At 50.1% G+C, this 13,062-nt stretch overlaps 1 protein-coding gene across 1 annotated transcript; it reads left to right on the top strand.

Moving 5' to 3' along the window:
* The first annotated feature begins 4,096 nt into the window (after positions 1 to 4,096).
* ARL4C (ARF like GTPase 4C) lies at positions 4,097 to 8,172 on the top strand. The gene has a single exon (XM_082466298.1). It carries the CDS (start codon positions 4,688 to 4,690, stop codon positions 5,264 to 5,266), a length of 579 nt encoding a protein of 192 aa, XP_082322424.1. The 5' UTR covers positions 4,097 to 4,687; the 3' UTR covers positions 5,267 to 8,172.
* The last annotated feature ends 4,890 nt before the right edge of the window (positions 8,173 to 13,062 follow it).

The raw sequence follows: 13,062 nt of genomic DNA, 5'->3' as shown, positions 1-13,062 counted from the left end.
TCTTATCTCAGCTGGGTTTCCTGCATGCTGATTTCCTCTCTCTTCCATTAATTTGTGATTCTTTGAACAGCTTTCCTGGTAACATCCCTGCATACTCTGCCAGGCTCCTGGTCCCCTCTCCTGGCAAATAACCCCTCCTAGTCTGCACTGGAAACAAGAACAAAGTCTGCATCTGCGCATCGACACCCCCAGGCTCTGAGCCCCAAAGAGAAGTACTTTCTCAATTTAACAAGTGGGGCTCTAAAAGATCTAGTCCCATAGCTCCAGATAGAGAACCAGGTTAGGGAGTCTCTTATCCATTCATTCGTTCAATACATATGGATGGAACTTTTACTAGGCACTAGGCAAATTTGCCTCTGTGGAGGCCTTCATCTCGTATACAAGAGGCTCAGTAGAGGGCACTCCTGTATTATAATAGCTAAGCACAGGGGGCAGCGGACCTGAACCCAAGGATCCCAACAGAAAAGGCTGATAATCACACACACTCCGTGCCTGTGGACACACACACACCCGTGTTCTGGTATTTATCCTTATCCACACTCAACTTTGCATCTTATGTCATCAACCTTCCTAAAGCAAAGATAGTAACGATGGAATATATTGCTCTCTTCGCTGGATCCACTCAAAAGTTATTTTAATTGGTGGCACACTTGATTTCTAAGCCCTTCAAGGGAAAAAAAAGAGAATATTTTAGGATATAATTTCAAAATCACTGCCAAGTGACCGCATTCTGTTCACTTGAACTGAGTTCTTTTCTGGGTGTAGAGTCATCTCGACGCAGAAGAGAAGGGAAAGGAAATAACGCTGTTGCTGGACGTGAAATTCATCTCGGGCAAGACACAGGTACATGTTATTCTTTGAGAAATGTCTTATTCTGATTAATTAAAACGAAGAAAAGTAGCACACTGCAGCCAGTATTTTCCACTCCATGGAATACTTGCTGATGGGGCGACCATTGAGACTCAAACGACTGTGTCCATTGTAAAACTGTTTTTTGTTGTTGTTTTTGTTTTTGTTTTTTTTGCAGCTATCACAAGTAACCTTTATAGGGCACTTACTGTGTGCCAGGCACCACGCCAAACACGACGTGTATTATTTCATTTCATCTTCACAACCTCCACCTGTGTCAGATACATTTTAGAGATGGGGAGCTCGAGAAATGGTAACCTAGGTATTGCCACGTGGCCAGAACGTGGTGGGAAATGTATAGCCCCCATCCAATCGGTCCACACAGCCCAGGCCATTAGCAGTGACATGTTCATGGCTCGAAGTGGGCCTTGCAGTTCTGACGTCTTGGTAAACATTACTTTCCTTTTCATAATTCCGGGGGTTCTCAATTGAAAGTCATATTGGAAGGAAAGGTGACTCAGCTAAATGACATTTTTACGTGTTAGAAGTTAAATTATCCACTGTAAATTCAACTTGTCACCTGGCGAGTGAAATTAGACTGTAGCACGGTTGCTATTCGACTATGGTGAGTTGCTGTTCAATGGCCCTGTTCTGGAAGGCTCCATTAATGTCTATTAATCTGCTTTTGCTACTGGACAACAGACAGCCCTTTATGACTAAACCCCATCACAGGGTGTGCAAAGTATGGTGCTGCAGTCAAAGCCCCAGCCGGCAGGAATTTGTTCAGCACCAGGAAAACACATCGCAGGTTTTACTAAAATATTGCCCTCCTACCATCCTTAAAATAAAAGCAAGACCTGACAGGGGATAGATGCAACTAAGAGAAAGGCATCCTACAGTAAGATCATCTGTGGGAGCCAGATCAAGAGGGTTCCAGTCTGGTCTGTCTTTTTCCAGATGCCCAGGTCCCAGGTTACTAATCTAAGGCCCATCTCGGGCTGGCACCCAGCCTAGGTCCTGTCTGTAGCACAGAGGAAGGACAGAAGAAACAGTCTCACGAGCAGGTGGCCATCTATGGGAAGGCCTTGAAGAGAGCCAGAAGAATCACTCCAAAAACACAAAATCCTGTCTTCCCAGCGTTCCCAATAACTGAAATGAAATCATTCTAAATTACACCGACATCTGTTATTTTTGCTTACCCACCCCCATTAGCCCTTTAGGGAACAGATGCCTGATTCTTCTTTGGGAACCACCCCTCCCCAGTTTTAGCCCCTGGGCCCCATCCATCAGTGTGTTCCATCCTTCTGGACAGTAGTACTTGATGCAGGGCTGGGCCGGACAGGCCAGAGGGATGTGTCCTTCAGGCTTTTGTACCAGTTACTGGGAAAGAGATGCACCTTTTTCTTTCTAGGATCTACACCGAGGATGTGAGCCCAGGGCTGCCAGTAGGAAAACAGAAGAGAGATGGAGAGAGACCTGGTCTAAAGACTTCTTTTGAGCTCCATGGCTTCTAGACATGCCTGAACAGAATCGTAATCATGAACTTTTCCATTACGTCAGTGAATATATTTCCATTTTTATCCAACTCAATTTGAGTTGAATTTCTTTCACAACTAATTCAGGTTGCTTACAACTTCATTCCCCATTAAATTAAAACAGTGTGTGGGTGGGGTGTGGAGTGAGAGAGAGCACGCAGGCCCTCAGCCCTTGGCACTGGGCTTCGAGAAGGCAGTCTGTATGTAGGTTCCGCCTTGGCGAAGTCAAGCGCCCGGGGCCTTGGTCTCCTCATCTGGAAGGTTGGACAAAATGATCCACAAGGCCTTTTCCAGCCCTGGACCCGGTCTGGGAAACTGCTGCCGCCACGGGAGTTCCAAAGGAGGGATGGCTGGTCCTGCCATCTTACATGTGGTCTTCTCACATGGTTCGATACCAACAGAATTGCCTATTTTATCATAGCTTGTGAAACGAAGGTGGTAAAGGAAAGTATTTCTATAACATTTCGGGTTTTACTCATAAATGGTTATCGTTTTCATTTCCAGCCCCCTAGACCCCATTCTCATCTTTCTGCCTCATACGCTGGAGTTGGCATAAGCCACCATCCGTTCTGCCTCCGCTGCTACTCCTCCAGAGCAGCTCTGCCCCAGATCTGTGTGCGTCTGAAATGCACGCTCAGTTTCCTTGGCACCTGGAGAGGATGGGCCTTGGCTGTGTGTTTACAAACCAGAATAAGAGCACTGAACTGGAGTGAGGGGAGATGGAAACCGGACACTGGGCATTGGTGTTTGTTACCTATGGTGCCACGGACTCCAAACTCCTGACACGTTTTGTTTCAGGCCCAAGTGCGTCTACAGGGCCTAGCGCAGGAGGAGTGGTTTACCTGTGGGCAGGTGATTCTCAGGTCTCAAAGGAGGGTGGTAGAGGCTGCTCTCCCGAGATGCTAACACATGACCTGGCATGTCAGCAGAGTCGGTGGAAACACAAGTAAGGCAGCCAAAGGGGCTGTCTGGGACTGGTGAGTCGTCAGAGTTATCTGGGGCAGACAGGGTCTCCTTAAGCCGAGGTTTGGATGTGTGCATCGCTGCCGCCAGGCAGGAAAAGCTAGGCCTCCGGGGCACCCTGGGCACAGGCCTGCGCCCCAAGGGCGGCGGTGGCCCGGTGGAGCCCCTTGGAGCTCTGGCAGGGAAGCGAGCCAGGGCATCGCGAAGGGCCAGGGTCCGGGGCACCGCACAGGGCGCGAGAGTGGAAACGCGCCCGGGCTGGCTCACTGCGGACAGCTCTCTCCTTTCCCCTTTCTTGGGGGTCGGGGAACCTGACCCACCGCCCTCTCGCTCCAGCGGGGCACTCTCACCCCCGTCCCGGACGCTCCCCAGCCCCTCGGGCACAGCTGCCCCGGGCCGCCTTGCCCTGGACTCCGAGCCGCGCCAAAGCCCACGGAGCCCAGACCCCCGGACCCGCTCCCCGAGGCCGGCTGCACCGCCCATGGCTGCAGTCCCGCCGGCCGTCCGCTGGCCTGGGATCGGGGGGCGGGGAGTTCCGGGAGCCGGGAGCTATTTTTACAAGATGCGTCAGTGGGCCGAGGAGGAAGAGCCTGCTCCGGGGCCCATTGTCTGGGCGCTGCGCGGGAGGGGACGCCGGCGGCGATTTCGAAAGCTCCGAAGGGCGCGAAAGCCGCCGGCCGCGAGGGGAGGTCCACGCCCCACCCGGGGCCGCGGGAGGGGCGGGGCCATTGGGGCGGGGCGGGGCGGGGCCCGCGAGGGGCGGAGCTGGGCGCCCTCCCGCCGCTGCAGGCTGGCGGCGGCGGCGGCGGCGGCGGCAGCGAGGGGACGGCGGGGACAGCCAGGCGGCCGCGCCGGCAGCAACAGCCGGGGAAGCCCACGCCCCGCCTGCGCCTCCGAGGCGCGCCCCGGGAGCGGGAGCGGCCCCGCGGCGGCACCGCCCAGGCAGAGGCGAGCGCCTGGCACCCGGAGCCCCGAGCCGGCAGCCGCGGAAAGCCCGGGCAGCGGCGGGAGCGCGGGGGCGCGGCCCGAAGAAGCCGCAGAGCGAGCCGGGGCCGGGGGAGGGCGCCGGGCGCGAGCATCCCGCGCCGCGGCAGCGGAGGCGGCTTCACGGGAGACAAAAGCCCGCCGAGAGACGCGATGCCCGGCCGGCGCGGGCGCGGGGCCCGCGGCGTCTGAGCGCGCCGAGCCGTGCGCCCCGGGGACGCCGAGGCTCGGCCGGTGCCCGCGGCGGAGGGCGACAGGCGGGGCCCAGGTGCGCCCGGCCGCGTCGGGCCCGTAACTGCTCGGGGGGCGGCGCCCTCCCGCCGCAGCCGCAGTGGCCGGCGCCGCAGCGAGGAGCCATGGGCAACATCTCTTCCAACATCTCGGCCTTCCAGTCCCTGCACATCGTCATGCTGGGCTTGGACTCGGCCGGCAAGACCACGGTGCTGTACCGGCTCAAGTTCAACGAGTTCGTGAACACGGTGCCCACCATCGGCTTCAACACGGAGAAGATCAAGCTGAGCAACGGCACGGCCAAGGGCATCAGCTGCCACTTCTGGGACGTGGGCGGCCAGGAGAAGCTGCGGCCGCTGTGGAAGTCCTACAGCCGCTGCACGGACGGCATCATCTACGTGGTGGACTCGGTGGACGTGGACCGGCTGGAGGAGGCCAAGACGGAGCTGCACAAGGTGACCAAGTTCGCCGAGAACCAGGGCACGCCGCTGTTGGTCATCGCCAACAAGCAGGACCTGCCCAAGTCGCTGCCCGTGGCCGAGATCGAGAAGCAGCTGGCGCTGCACGAGCTCATCCCGGCCACCACCTACCACGTCCAGCCGGCGTGCGCCATCATCGGCGAGGGCCTCACCGAGGGCATGGACAAGCTCTATGAGATGATCCTGAAACGCAGGAAGTCCCTCAAACAGAAGAAGAAGCGGTAATGCGCGCGGCAGCGTTCCGAGCCGGTGGGGGGCGAGCGAGCGAGTCAGGAATGAATGAATGAAAGGCTGGATGGCTGAGCGAGAACCCGCGCCCGCGAACAAAGACAGCGAACCAAAGCGATGCTTCGAATTTTTAAAGCGGAAGGCAGGACTAGTGACTCGACCTGGGTATGTAGGCAGACTTGCCAACCTGAGCTCGACCTGCCGCCACCCCTAGCTCAGGGGACCTTTTGTCTGAACGCCAGAGCTGCTAAAGGGTTGGGGGCCCCCACTGGGGAGTGGACGTGCAGGTCCCGCCGCCGTATGCCCTCCTGGCCCAGGTTGGAAGGCTCAGATGTCAGAGACAAAAGCGATTTCTTCCTACTCCAGCAGGGCCAGAAGTTCAGGTTTCCCCGCCCTCACTGGGGATCGCACCTGTGAATTTCCTGAGGTATGCGGTTCCCAGAACCCCGGGAGTACCCGTCTGGGGGCATGGTGGCAGTGGGAGGTGCTGGGGGGGACAGCCTCTCCTTGGGCTGTGAAAGCTGGACAATTTTATGTCACAGGGCAGGCCCCTGTGAAAATTCATCTGTCCTGCTCTGGGCCCAAACGAGGTGCTGGTTTGGGCCATCAGAGGACTGCCTGGAACAGGACGGCAGCGGGAAGGCACGGGGCGCTGCGCTGGCCTCGTCTGGGGGATGCCCGCGAAGAATGCCCCTTTCCTGGTGCTTTGTGGTAGCTTCAGAAGACCAGTTTTGTTGAGAACTGCTTTTCAGCCTGGAATCAGACATCTTCCAGATGGTTTGGACTCTGTCCATGTGTAGGTCATTATCACACAAAGAGACCAATAAAAAAAAAAATTAGAAAAGAACAAAACAAAAACAAAAAACTGTTGGAGGTGGTGGCCAGTGATGCATTTTCTGTTTGCAGAATCGTTAAAGGTGTTTAAAGGGTAAGGCTCTTGACATCAGTGCTGGATGCGGTGTGCGTGTAGATGCTGGGACCTCCCTCTGCACTGTGTAATCGGCATACATTTCTAGACCCGTATGTGTGGAATCTTAAATTCTCGTAGCCTACTGTTTGGCTTGTGTGAGCACACCAGCTGCAGATGTGTGCTGAATGACAAGCGGGTTTTGGCAAGGGATGTCTCTTGTAATCCTAACCGCTTGATGATGGGTTATGGTTTTCAGACATGTTTGTTTTTTTTCTTTTTTAAATCTGCTACGAATGAATACTCACCTTAGAAATACTCAATTTAGGAAAAAAAGACCTTTTAGATCCCTTTACACTGCAAGGGGCGACATGTTCAGATTTCTAATTGGTTCATCGTGGCCTATCTGGTTTCAGTATTTTCATTACAAATATCTCGCTAGAGTATTTGATGTCATGCACCAACAAATAAAAGCCCACCTTGTTGCAAAAGCCGACCTCATTGCATGGATTTAAAGGCGAGGGAAAAGCACAAGGAGGTCCTTCCTAATTCCTTCTTGTGGAAGCTGGTTGCAGAGCAAATGCAGACACAGTGAGTGCTTGAGATAAAAGAAAGCCTGTGACGTAATGGTCACCTGTCCTCAGGCTCCTCACAGTTTACTTGAAAGAGGCTTTGGAAATAGATAAAGTGAAAGAAGAAGAAATACCTATTTTTAATAATGTAATTTAAAAAATCCTTTATAATCAGGACCGAGTCTTGGTTTGCAGAAGCTGTCATTTACCCTGAAACACAGTATCAAACAGGAAACTTAACGCTTCCTGTGTGATTTTGATTTCCTCTTTGAATCCGTGGTTACAGGTGGAATTACGTTTTTTTCCCCCGCTATGATAAATTTCTGTGCGAAGGAGACCTTTAGAAATTGGGTATGATCATGTGTGTGAGCATGTGAGATAGTCAAATTATAAATCCATGCCTATTTTCCACTGCACTCAGAAAGTTAATTTAAGAACCAGAGGTAGAAGTCCCGGCTTCCTGCTTGAAACCCAGTTCTCCTATGAAATATTTTAAAAGAAGAAAACTAGCAGTCCATCTTCCTTTTCTCTTTTGTCCGTGTATTTGGTACCCCTCCAATGCTGGTCTTTTTGTAGAAACTCAATAGAGAAAATATAGCTGAGCAGTGTTGAAAAGCCTGCAAGATTTCAGTTTACATATCAACAGCATAGTCACTGATTTCTAAATGGGCTGGTCCCATCATCTGAAGATTCTGTATAGAATTATTAAAAAAAAAAATCCATCTTTCTTTATTTTCTTCACATGCAACAATTTCTTAAGCACTTTGACATTTTGGTAGTTCCACACTATTGAGAGAATAATATATTTATTTTGTGACATTGCAGATGCCAAATACTGTAACCTTCTCGTGCTGACAATACTTTGGTTCAAGATCACTGTTCAGATCCTCTCATGCTTTACCAATGATGCGAAATGACTTTGTTTTTTGCATTATCAGTACTTAAGGGTGCAGTCAACTGTTAGTAATTGTGCAGTAGAGCTCTGTGGTGTAGCAACCAATAGTTGAGTCTCAGTTGATTTCTGTAGTGTTTGCCCAAATAATAGCCCATTTCGTCTCTGACCAAATGGAGGAAACACAGGCTAAATCACCTTGGAGCGGTCACCCGGAGGGTCCCCTCCAACGTAGCCGTCTGATTTATTATGCTTCCTGCTCTTCGGAGAATGAATGGGCTTCACATAGAGGAAGTTGGCCTCCCCACACAAGCTTTTGAAATGTTTTCTCATAGACACAAGGAGGCCAGTTTTGTTTCCGAACGATTCTCTTCACGAAATCTCTGTCATGGTGTTGGGACTATGTCTCCTGGTTTGTTTCCGTTTCTACTGCTGTAATTCTCTGTCCTGATGATCATCCCTTTGGGTTCCCGTTCCCTTTTATATGCATATATGATCCTGTGAACAGAAATAAATTATTTATACAATCAAACGTTTGGGGAAATTGTCTGTGGATGGTTTTTCAAGTTGCCTCTTATTTGTTTCTCGGCCTGAGTGGAGGGATGGATCACAAGATGGTCTGTGCTGTCTAACGGGGTCCAGGGCTGGATGAATCATCTCTGCTTTTTTGGTTTAAGTGTCTAGCCCTGCCCTGCATGGAAGATTTAGAGGCTCGGATGCAGGAGTCTGTGTGCCTGTCCCCCTTATGATACCTGTCAGTGGTCCTCACAAATCCTTGAGGAAAATGGCCTCAATGCCCAGCTGGCGCCAAGCCTCTCAGTTATTAAAAAAGGTCGTGATTGTTAATCACTTCAAATACATGATCTGATTATGTAAAATTGGAAACATATGTGTGGTACTGTAACAGCAGAGTAATCACCACGCTGCTCAGCATCTTGGCTGCTCTCTTGGTATCCGGGCTGAGTCCATCACTCTTGAACCCATCAGAGAGACTCCCAAGACCTGAGTCCTCTTAAATAGGAGGTGTGGTGAGACTGTCCTGCTCTGTACATACCAGCGGGAAAAGGTCCACTTTCTAAAGAAAAAGTGATTGGGCCAGAATCGGTAGACCCTCCGACTGGTTCAAAGTGTAACTCATGGAGGCCCTCAGCAGACATTAAGCAACGAAACTCATTGCTTGGCTGGGTCTTCACTTTGGAACCAAAAAGCCAGTTTCAAATTCTGACTCATGCTCAGGGCCCCATGAGTTTGCTGAAGTTCCTCAGCCTCTGGACCTCAATTTCCCTATCTATAAAATGGGCTCAAAATGGTTGTTGGGAGGATGAAACACAATAGTGCACTGTGAAGTGCTTGTAAAGCACCTGAGCAAGGCTTGACTTTACTGTTCACTTTGCAACAGAAGCTAAAGTTTAGAAGTCAAATTACATCAAAAGGGCACAGATGCCATTTCTAAATACCGAAACCTAAAAACTGATTATAGGAGTAGAAATATTAGAAATCAAAAGAAGCAAAAATTGGAACCCTCTTTTTTTTTTTTTTTTTTTTTTTTGGTGCAACCTTAATTTAACCTTAATTTAAGGAAGAAATCCCCGAGGAGCCAGGTAATACTTGGTACTTAGATGATATTGTTCATCTTATGTTTTCCAGGAAAGTAAGTACAAATGCACTGATGCCTAACAACTGAGGAGGCTAATTTTAGTCCTAAGCAGGTGCCTTATTTTCCCCAATTTGAACTTCCCCCACAAAGTTATGGTTCTTCATTTGTAAGTGTTTGCAATAGGTGTCTCGAGTTACTGTTTTTGTGCCTTTACATTTGTCTCCAGGGCCTGTGCTCTTGGAACAATTCTGTACCAACATCATAGGCTATTTTGATGTCACATTTGTATGGTAGTAAGGAAGGACAAATTGGGTGCAAAAAGCAGAAGATAAAAGGCCTGAAATGATCTCAAAAAAGTAAGAACACCCCAGAACTTGATCCCCTTTGATTTCCCAGCTCTCAGCCTGTCCACCTAACCTCTCCCCTTTCCTCCTCTGCGGCCATGTGCACATCTGATGCCCACAATTTGGCCTTGGCCTGCCAGGAGACAAACTGAAGGCATTTCTGTTCTCTCCTCAAATTTGTGTCTTATCTGGAAAACGGCCTTCTCCTTCTGGTTCTCCTGGCTCAGTTGAAACCTTTTTTAAAATAGAATTTGCACAAGACAATGGAGCACTTTATACATCTGTTTTGCACGGTTTCTGAACCTCAGAGTGGGGCAACTTCAGTTTCTAAGAGGAAACTGCAAACTGAGGGTATCTGAGAAACTGGCATGTGGCTTCTTCCCCAAGATTAGAAGTGAGAATGAAAGAGCTGTGTGGTTTAACCCCACCTAAGTTTTCAGAACATGCCATGGGTATTTCTTTGAATGATCTGAACTTCTATGCTGAGGTACTCTCATTGTGTGACAGCACGGCATGAAAGAAACAACCAAAACAAGTCACTTTTTAACCCATCTATAGCATGGGTTTGAGAAGACAAGCATCTCTTTTGCATTTATTAATTAAAATTGCTCTCACGTAGTAATGTTAAGGACAGCTCTTTCTATTCCCGTTAGTCCTGTGTAATCATGGATGTACCGCAGGCAAGGGACCCTGGGGCTGGCGGGTATCAGTGTTCCCGCATTGGGATCTGAGTCAGCTAACCTCTCAGCCTAGATCCCCACCCACCCCTGCCGCTGCTACCCTGTGAGGCTGAGGATGCCTGCCCCGCCCGTCCCTCAGGGTGATTCTAGAGATAACATGAGGTAATAGAAAGCACTGTCCAACCTGCAAGGCGAGTTGAGACACTTGTAAACGCTGTGTGTTCCACTTGGACAGGGCGCCCTTCTCTCTGCGCCGCTGCCCTGGCTCCCGGGGGTGTTCTGCTCGTGCCATTCTGGACAAGCCCAGTATCATGGGCTCCCTCTTCGTTACCACTGATAAGAGAACTCCACCTCACAGAGTCAACCAAAGGAGACTTCAAGGAGGAAAACATCTCTCCCTGGGAGATTCAGGGCATAGAGCCTTTAGTGGAAGTTTTCATCAAGTGACTGGGGGGAGACCATAAGCCTCCTTACATCTGCTGTTGGCAGAATTCTCATCGTTCTACTGGCTACTCCTGATTATATTCATTTCCTGAAATGCTAATTCCCTGTGCAATTACTTTCAATGCCCATGTCTCATAAAAGCTAAAATAATTTCAATGTATAATTGAAAAGTCATCATGGTAAGTCATGACAATTGCAACAGCTTATTTCATAAGTATATGTGTGGATCCAGAGACGAAATGTTGCGTTGCTGTATAATCTGAAGTGCACTGTGTTGCCATATTCATCACGTAAAAAATGCTGTTAAAACAATATCCACCAACAGTTGTGACCTCCATTGTACTGAGGACACTCCACTCTTGGGTACCAGGGAGATTTATTACATGGCTCTCGTCCTCAGAAGCCTGATATTCTAGCTGGTGAATCAGGGCTAAACTATCAAGTGAGGTGTTTGACCCCCGACGTGAAACCAAAGTCATTGCTCCAGCCATGGTCACATTTTTCATGCCACACGAGCCTTGGAGTAAAACTAGAAATAAGAGCCTGTTACTCTGTGTCCTGATTCACATAATTTGAAGACCTCCGTTTTTCCATCAGTCTCCTTCTCCAGCTGTTTCTGAGATTCCCTGGGGGGTGGTCACTGTGCTGATGACCGCCGCTTCCTCCGTTTCCTCCTTTCCTGCCCCGACCTCTTGTCTGTTTCTTAGACCTTCTGGCCGTGAGGATCAGCATGGCAGCCAGAACCGCTGGTCCCCAATACAGCTGACCCTACTTGTGTCGCCCCATTCTCAGTGTCCAACAGACATTTCAGTGCACGCTTCCTTAGGGAGGGTCTACTCACACATGTAAGGCACTCAGATGTCTGAGAGCCTGGGGACTGTCTGAGTGGCCGGCCCAGGCCCGTCCTAGAATCCTCCTTCTTGTCTGACACGGACTGTTTCCTTGAACCTCTCTTGGGTGTCTCAGCCCTCTAGTCTCCTGCATGGGGTTCTTCCCAGGAGACACCTCAACTGACTAGAAATCCTGGGACAAATGTGAATCCTAGTGTGGACCCCCAGGACCCTAAAGGCAGATGTGTGATCAGTCTTGGATTCAGGTTTCTCCCATAAAATTGGAATTTCCTGCAGAGGTATTGATAATGACTGCTTCTTCCTGAAATTCACTCTAAGTCTTAATTCTGCTCTTCCGGCATCTGTTGGAGTAGTCGGGATGATGAGATCAGAGTTTGAAGAGTTCGCTTTAAGGTAAAGGCTTCTGAAGCCAACACTGTGGGAAACCCACGCACATCCATGCCTTTTTTTTTTTTTTTACTTTATTTATTTTTGGCTGCTTTGGGTCTTTGTTGCTGCATGTGGGCTTTCTCTAGTTGTGGCGAGCGGGGGCTACTCTTCGTTGCGGTGTGCCGGCTTCTCAGTGCGGTGGCTTCTCTTGTTGTGGAGAACAGGCTCTAGGCTCATGGGCTTCAATAGTTGTGGCGCACGGGCTTAGTTGCTCCGCGGCATGTGGGATCTTCCTGGACCGGGGATCGAACCCATGTCCCCTGCATCGGCAGGCAGATTCTTAACCACTGCGCTAGCAGGGAAGTCCCCATGCCTCTGTCTTCTTTCTTGCTGGCAGACCTCAATTTTGCTTGGGAGACGTCCTCTGCCTCATGGCTATGTGCTCAGGGAAAGTGACCCTGTACCCGGTTTAAGGGGAGATGGGTCTGAACCATGAATTTAATTCATTCTTCTGGCCAGTGACTGGCTTAGGAAGGTCATGTGACATGATTCGGACCAATGAGTCTAGAGGAAAAGTCTTTTTGGAGAGGATTAAGTGGATGGGCTTTAGGAATTTTTCCTTAGGTTTTAAAGCTAGACACAGGGACCATGTAGCTCTCCTTTGCTTCCTCTGAATTTCAGTGAATAAAGATGTGATGCCTGGAGTGGCTGCAGCCATCTTGACACCATGAGGAGAGCCAGCCCACACACTGAAGATGGCAGAAGGGAAATATGCAAGGAACCTGAGTCTTAGATGATGTCATTGAACTGCTGAAATAACCCACCCTGGGCCTGCCCAACCTCAGGACTTCTGGTTATGTAAACAAACACATCACCCGTTACTTGAGATTTCAACTACCTGCAGCTACAAATCCTCAACTGATAAGATCCATCAGACACCATAACCAGCCCTTGATGGTACAAAATATCTAGGGCACTCCACAAGAGCTGCTGTGTTACAGAAACTGCTCCACCACCTCTGTGCCAACAGATCACAAGCATATTGAAAACTGCCTGGATTGGCCCTGGCTGGGGGAATGGAAGGATGGCCAGCTCCGCTCAGCTCCTGGTTTAATAAATACCACCATGGAGCCAAGG

The sequence above is a fragment of the Balaenoptera physalus genome (assembly GCF_965194825.1).
Source record: "Balaenoptera physalus genome assembly, chromosome: 6".
Taxonomy (NCBI): domain Eukaryota; kingdom Metazoa; phylum Chordata; class Mammalia; order Artiodactyla; family Balaenopteridae; genus Balaenoptera; species Balaenoptera physalus.
Note: the sequence above shows the minus strand (reverse complement) of the source record. Positions and strands in the feature narration are given on the sequence as shown.

Excerpts from the sequence above, each read along its gene's own strand:
- ARL4C (XM_082466298.1), top strand. The coding sequence starts at position 4,688 with ATGGGCAACATCTCTTCCAACATCTCGGCCTTCCAGTCCCTGCACATC.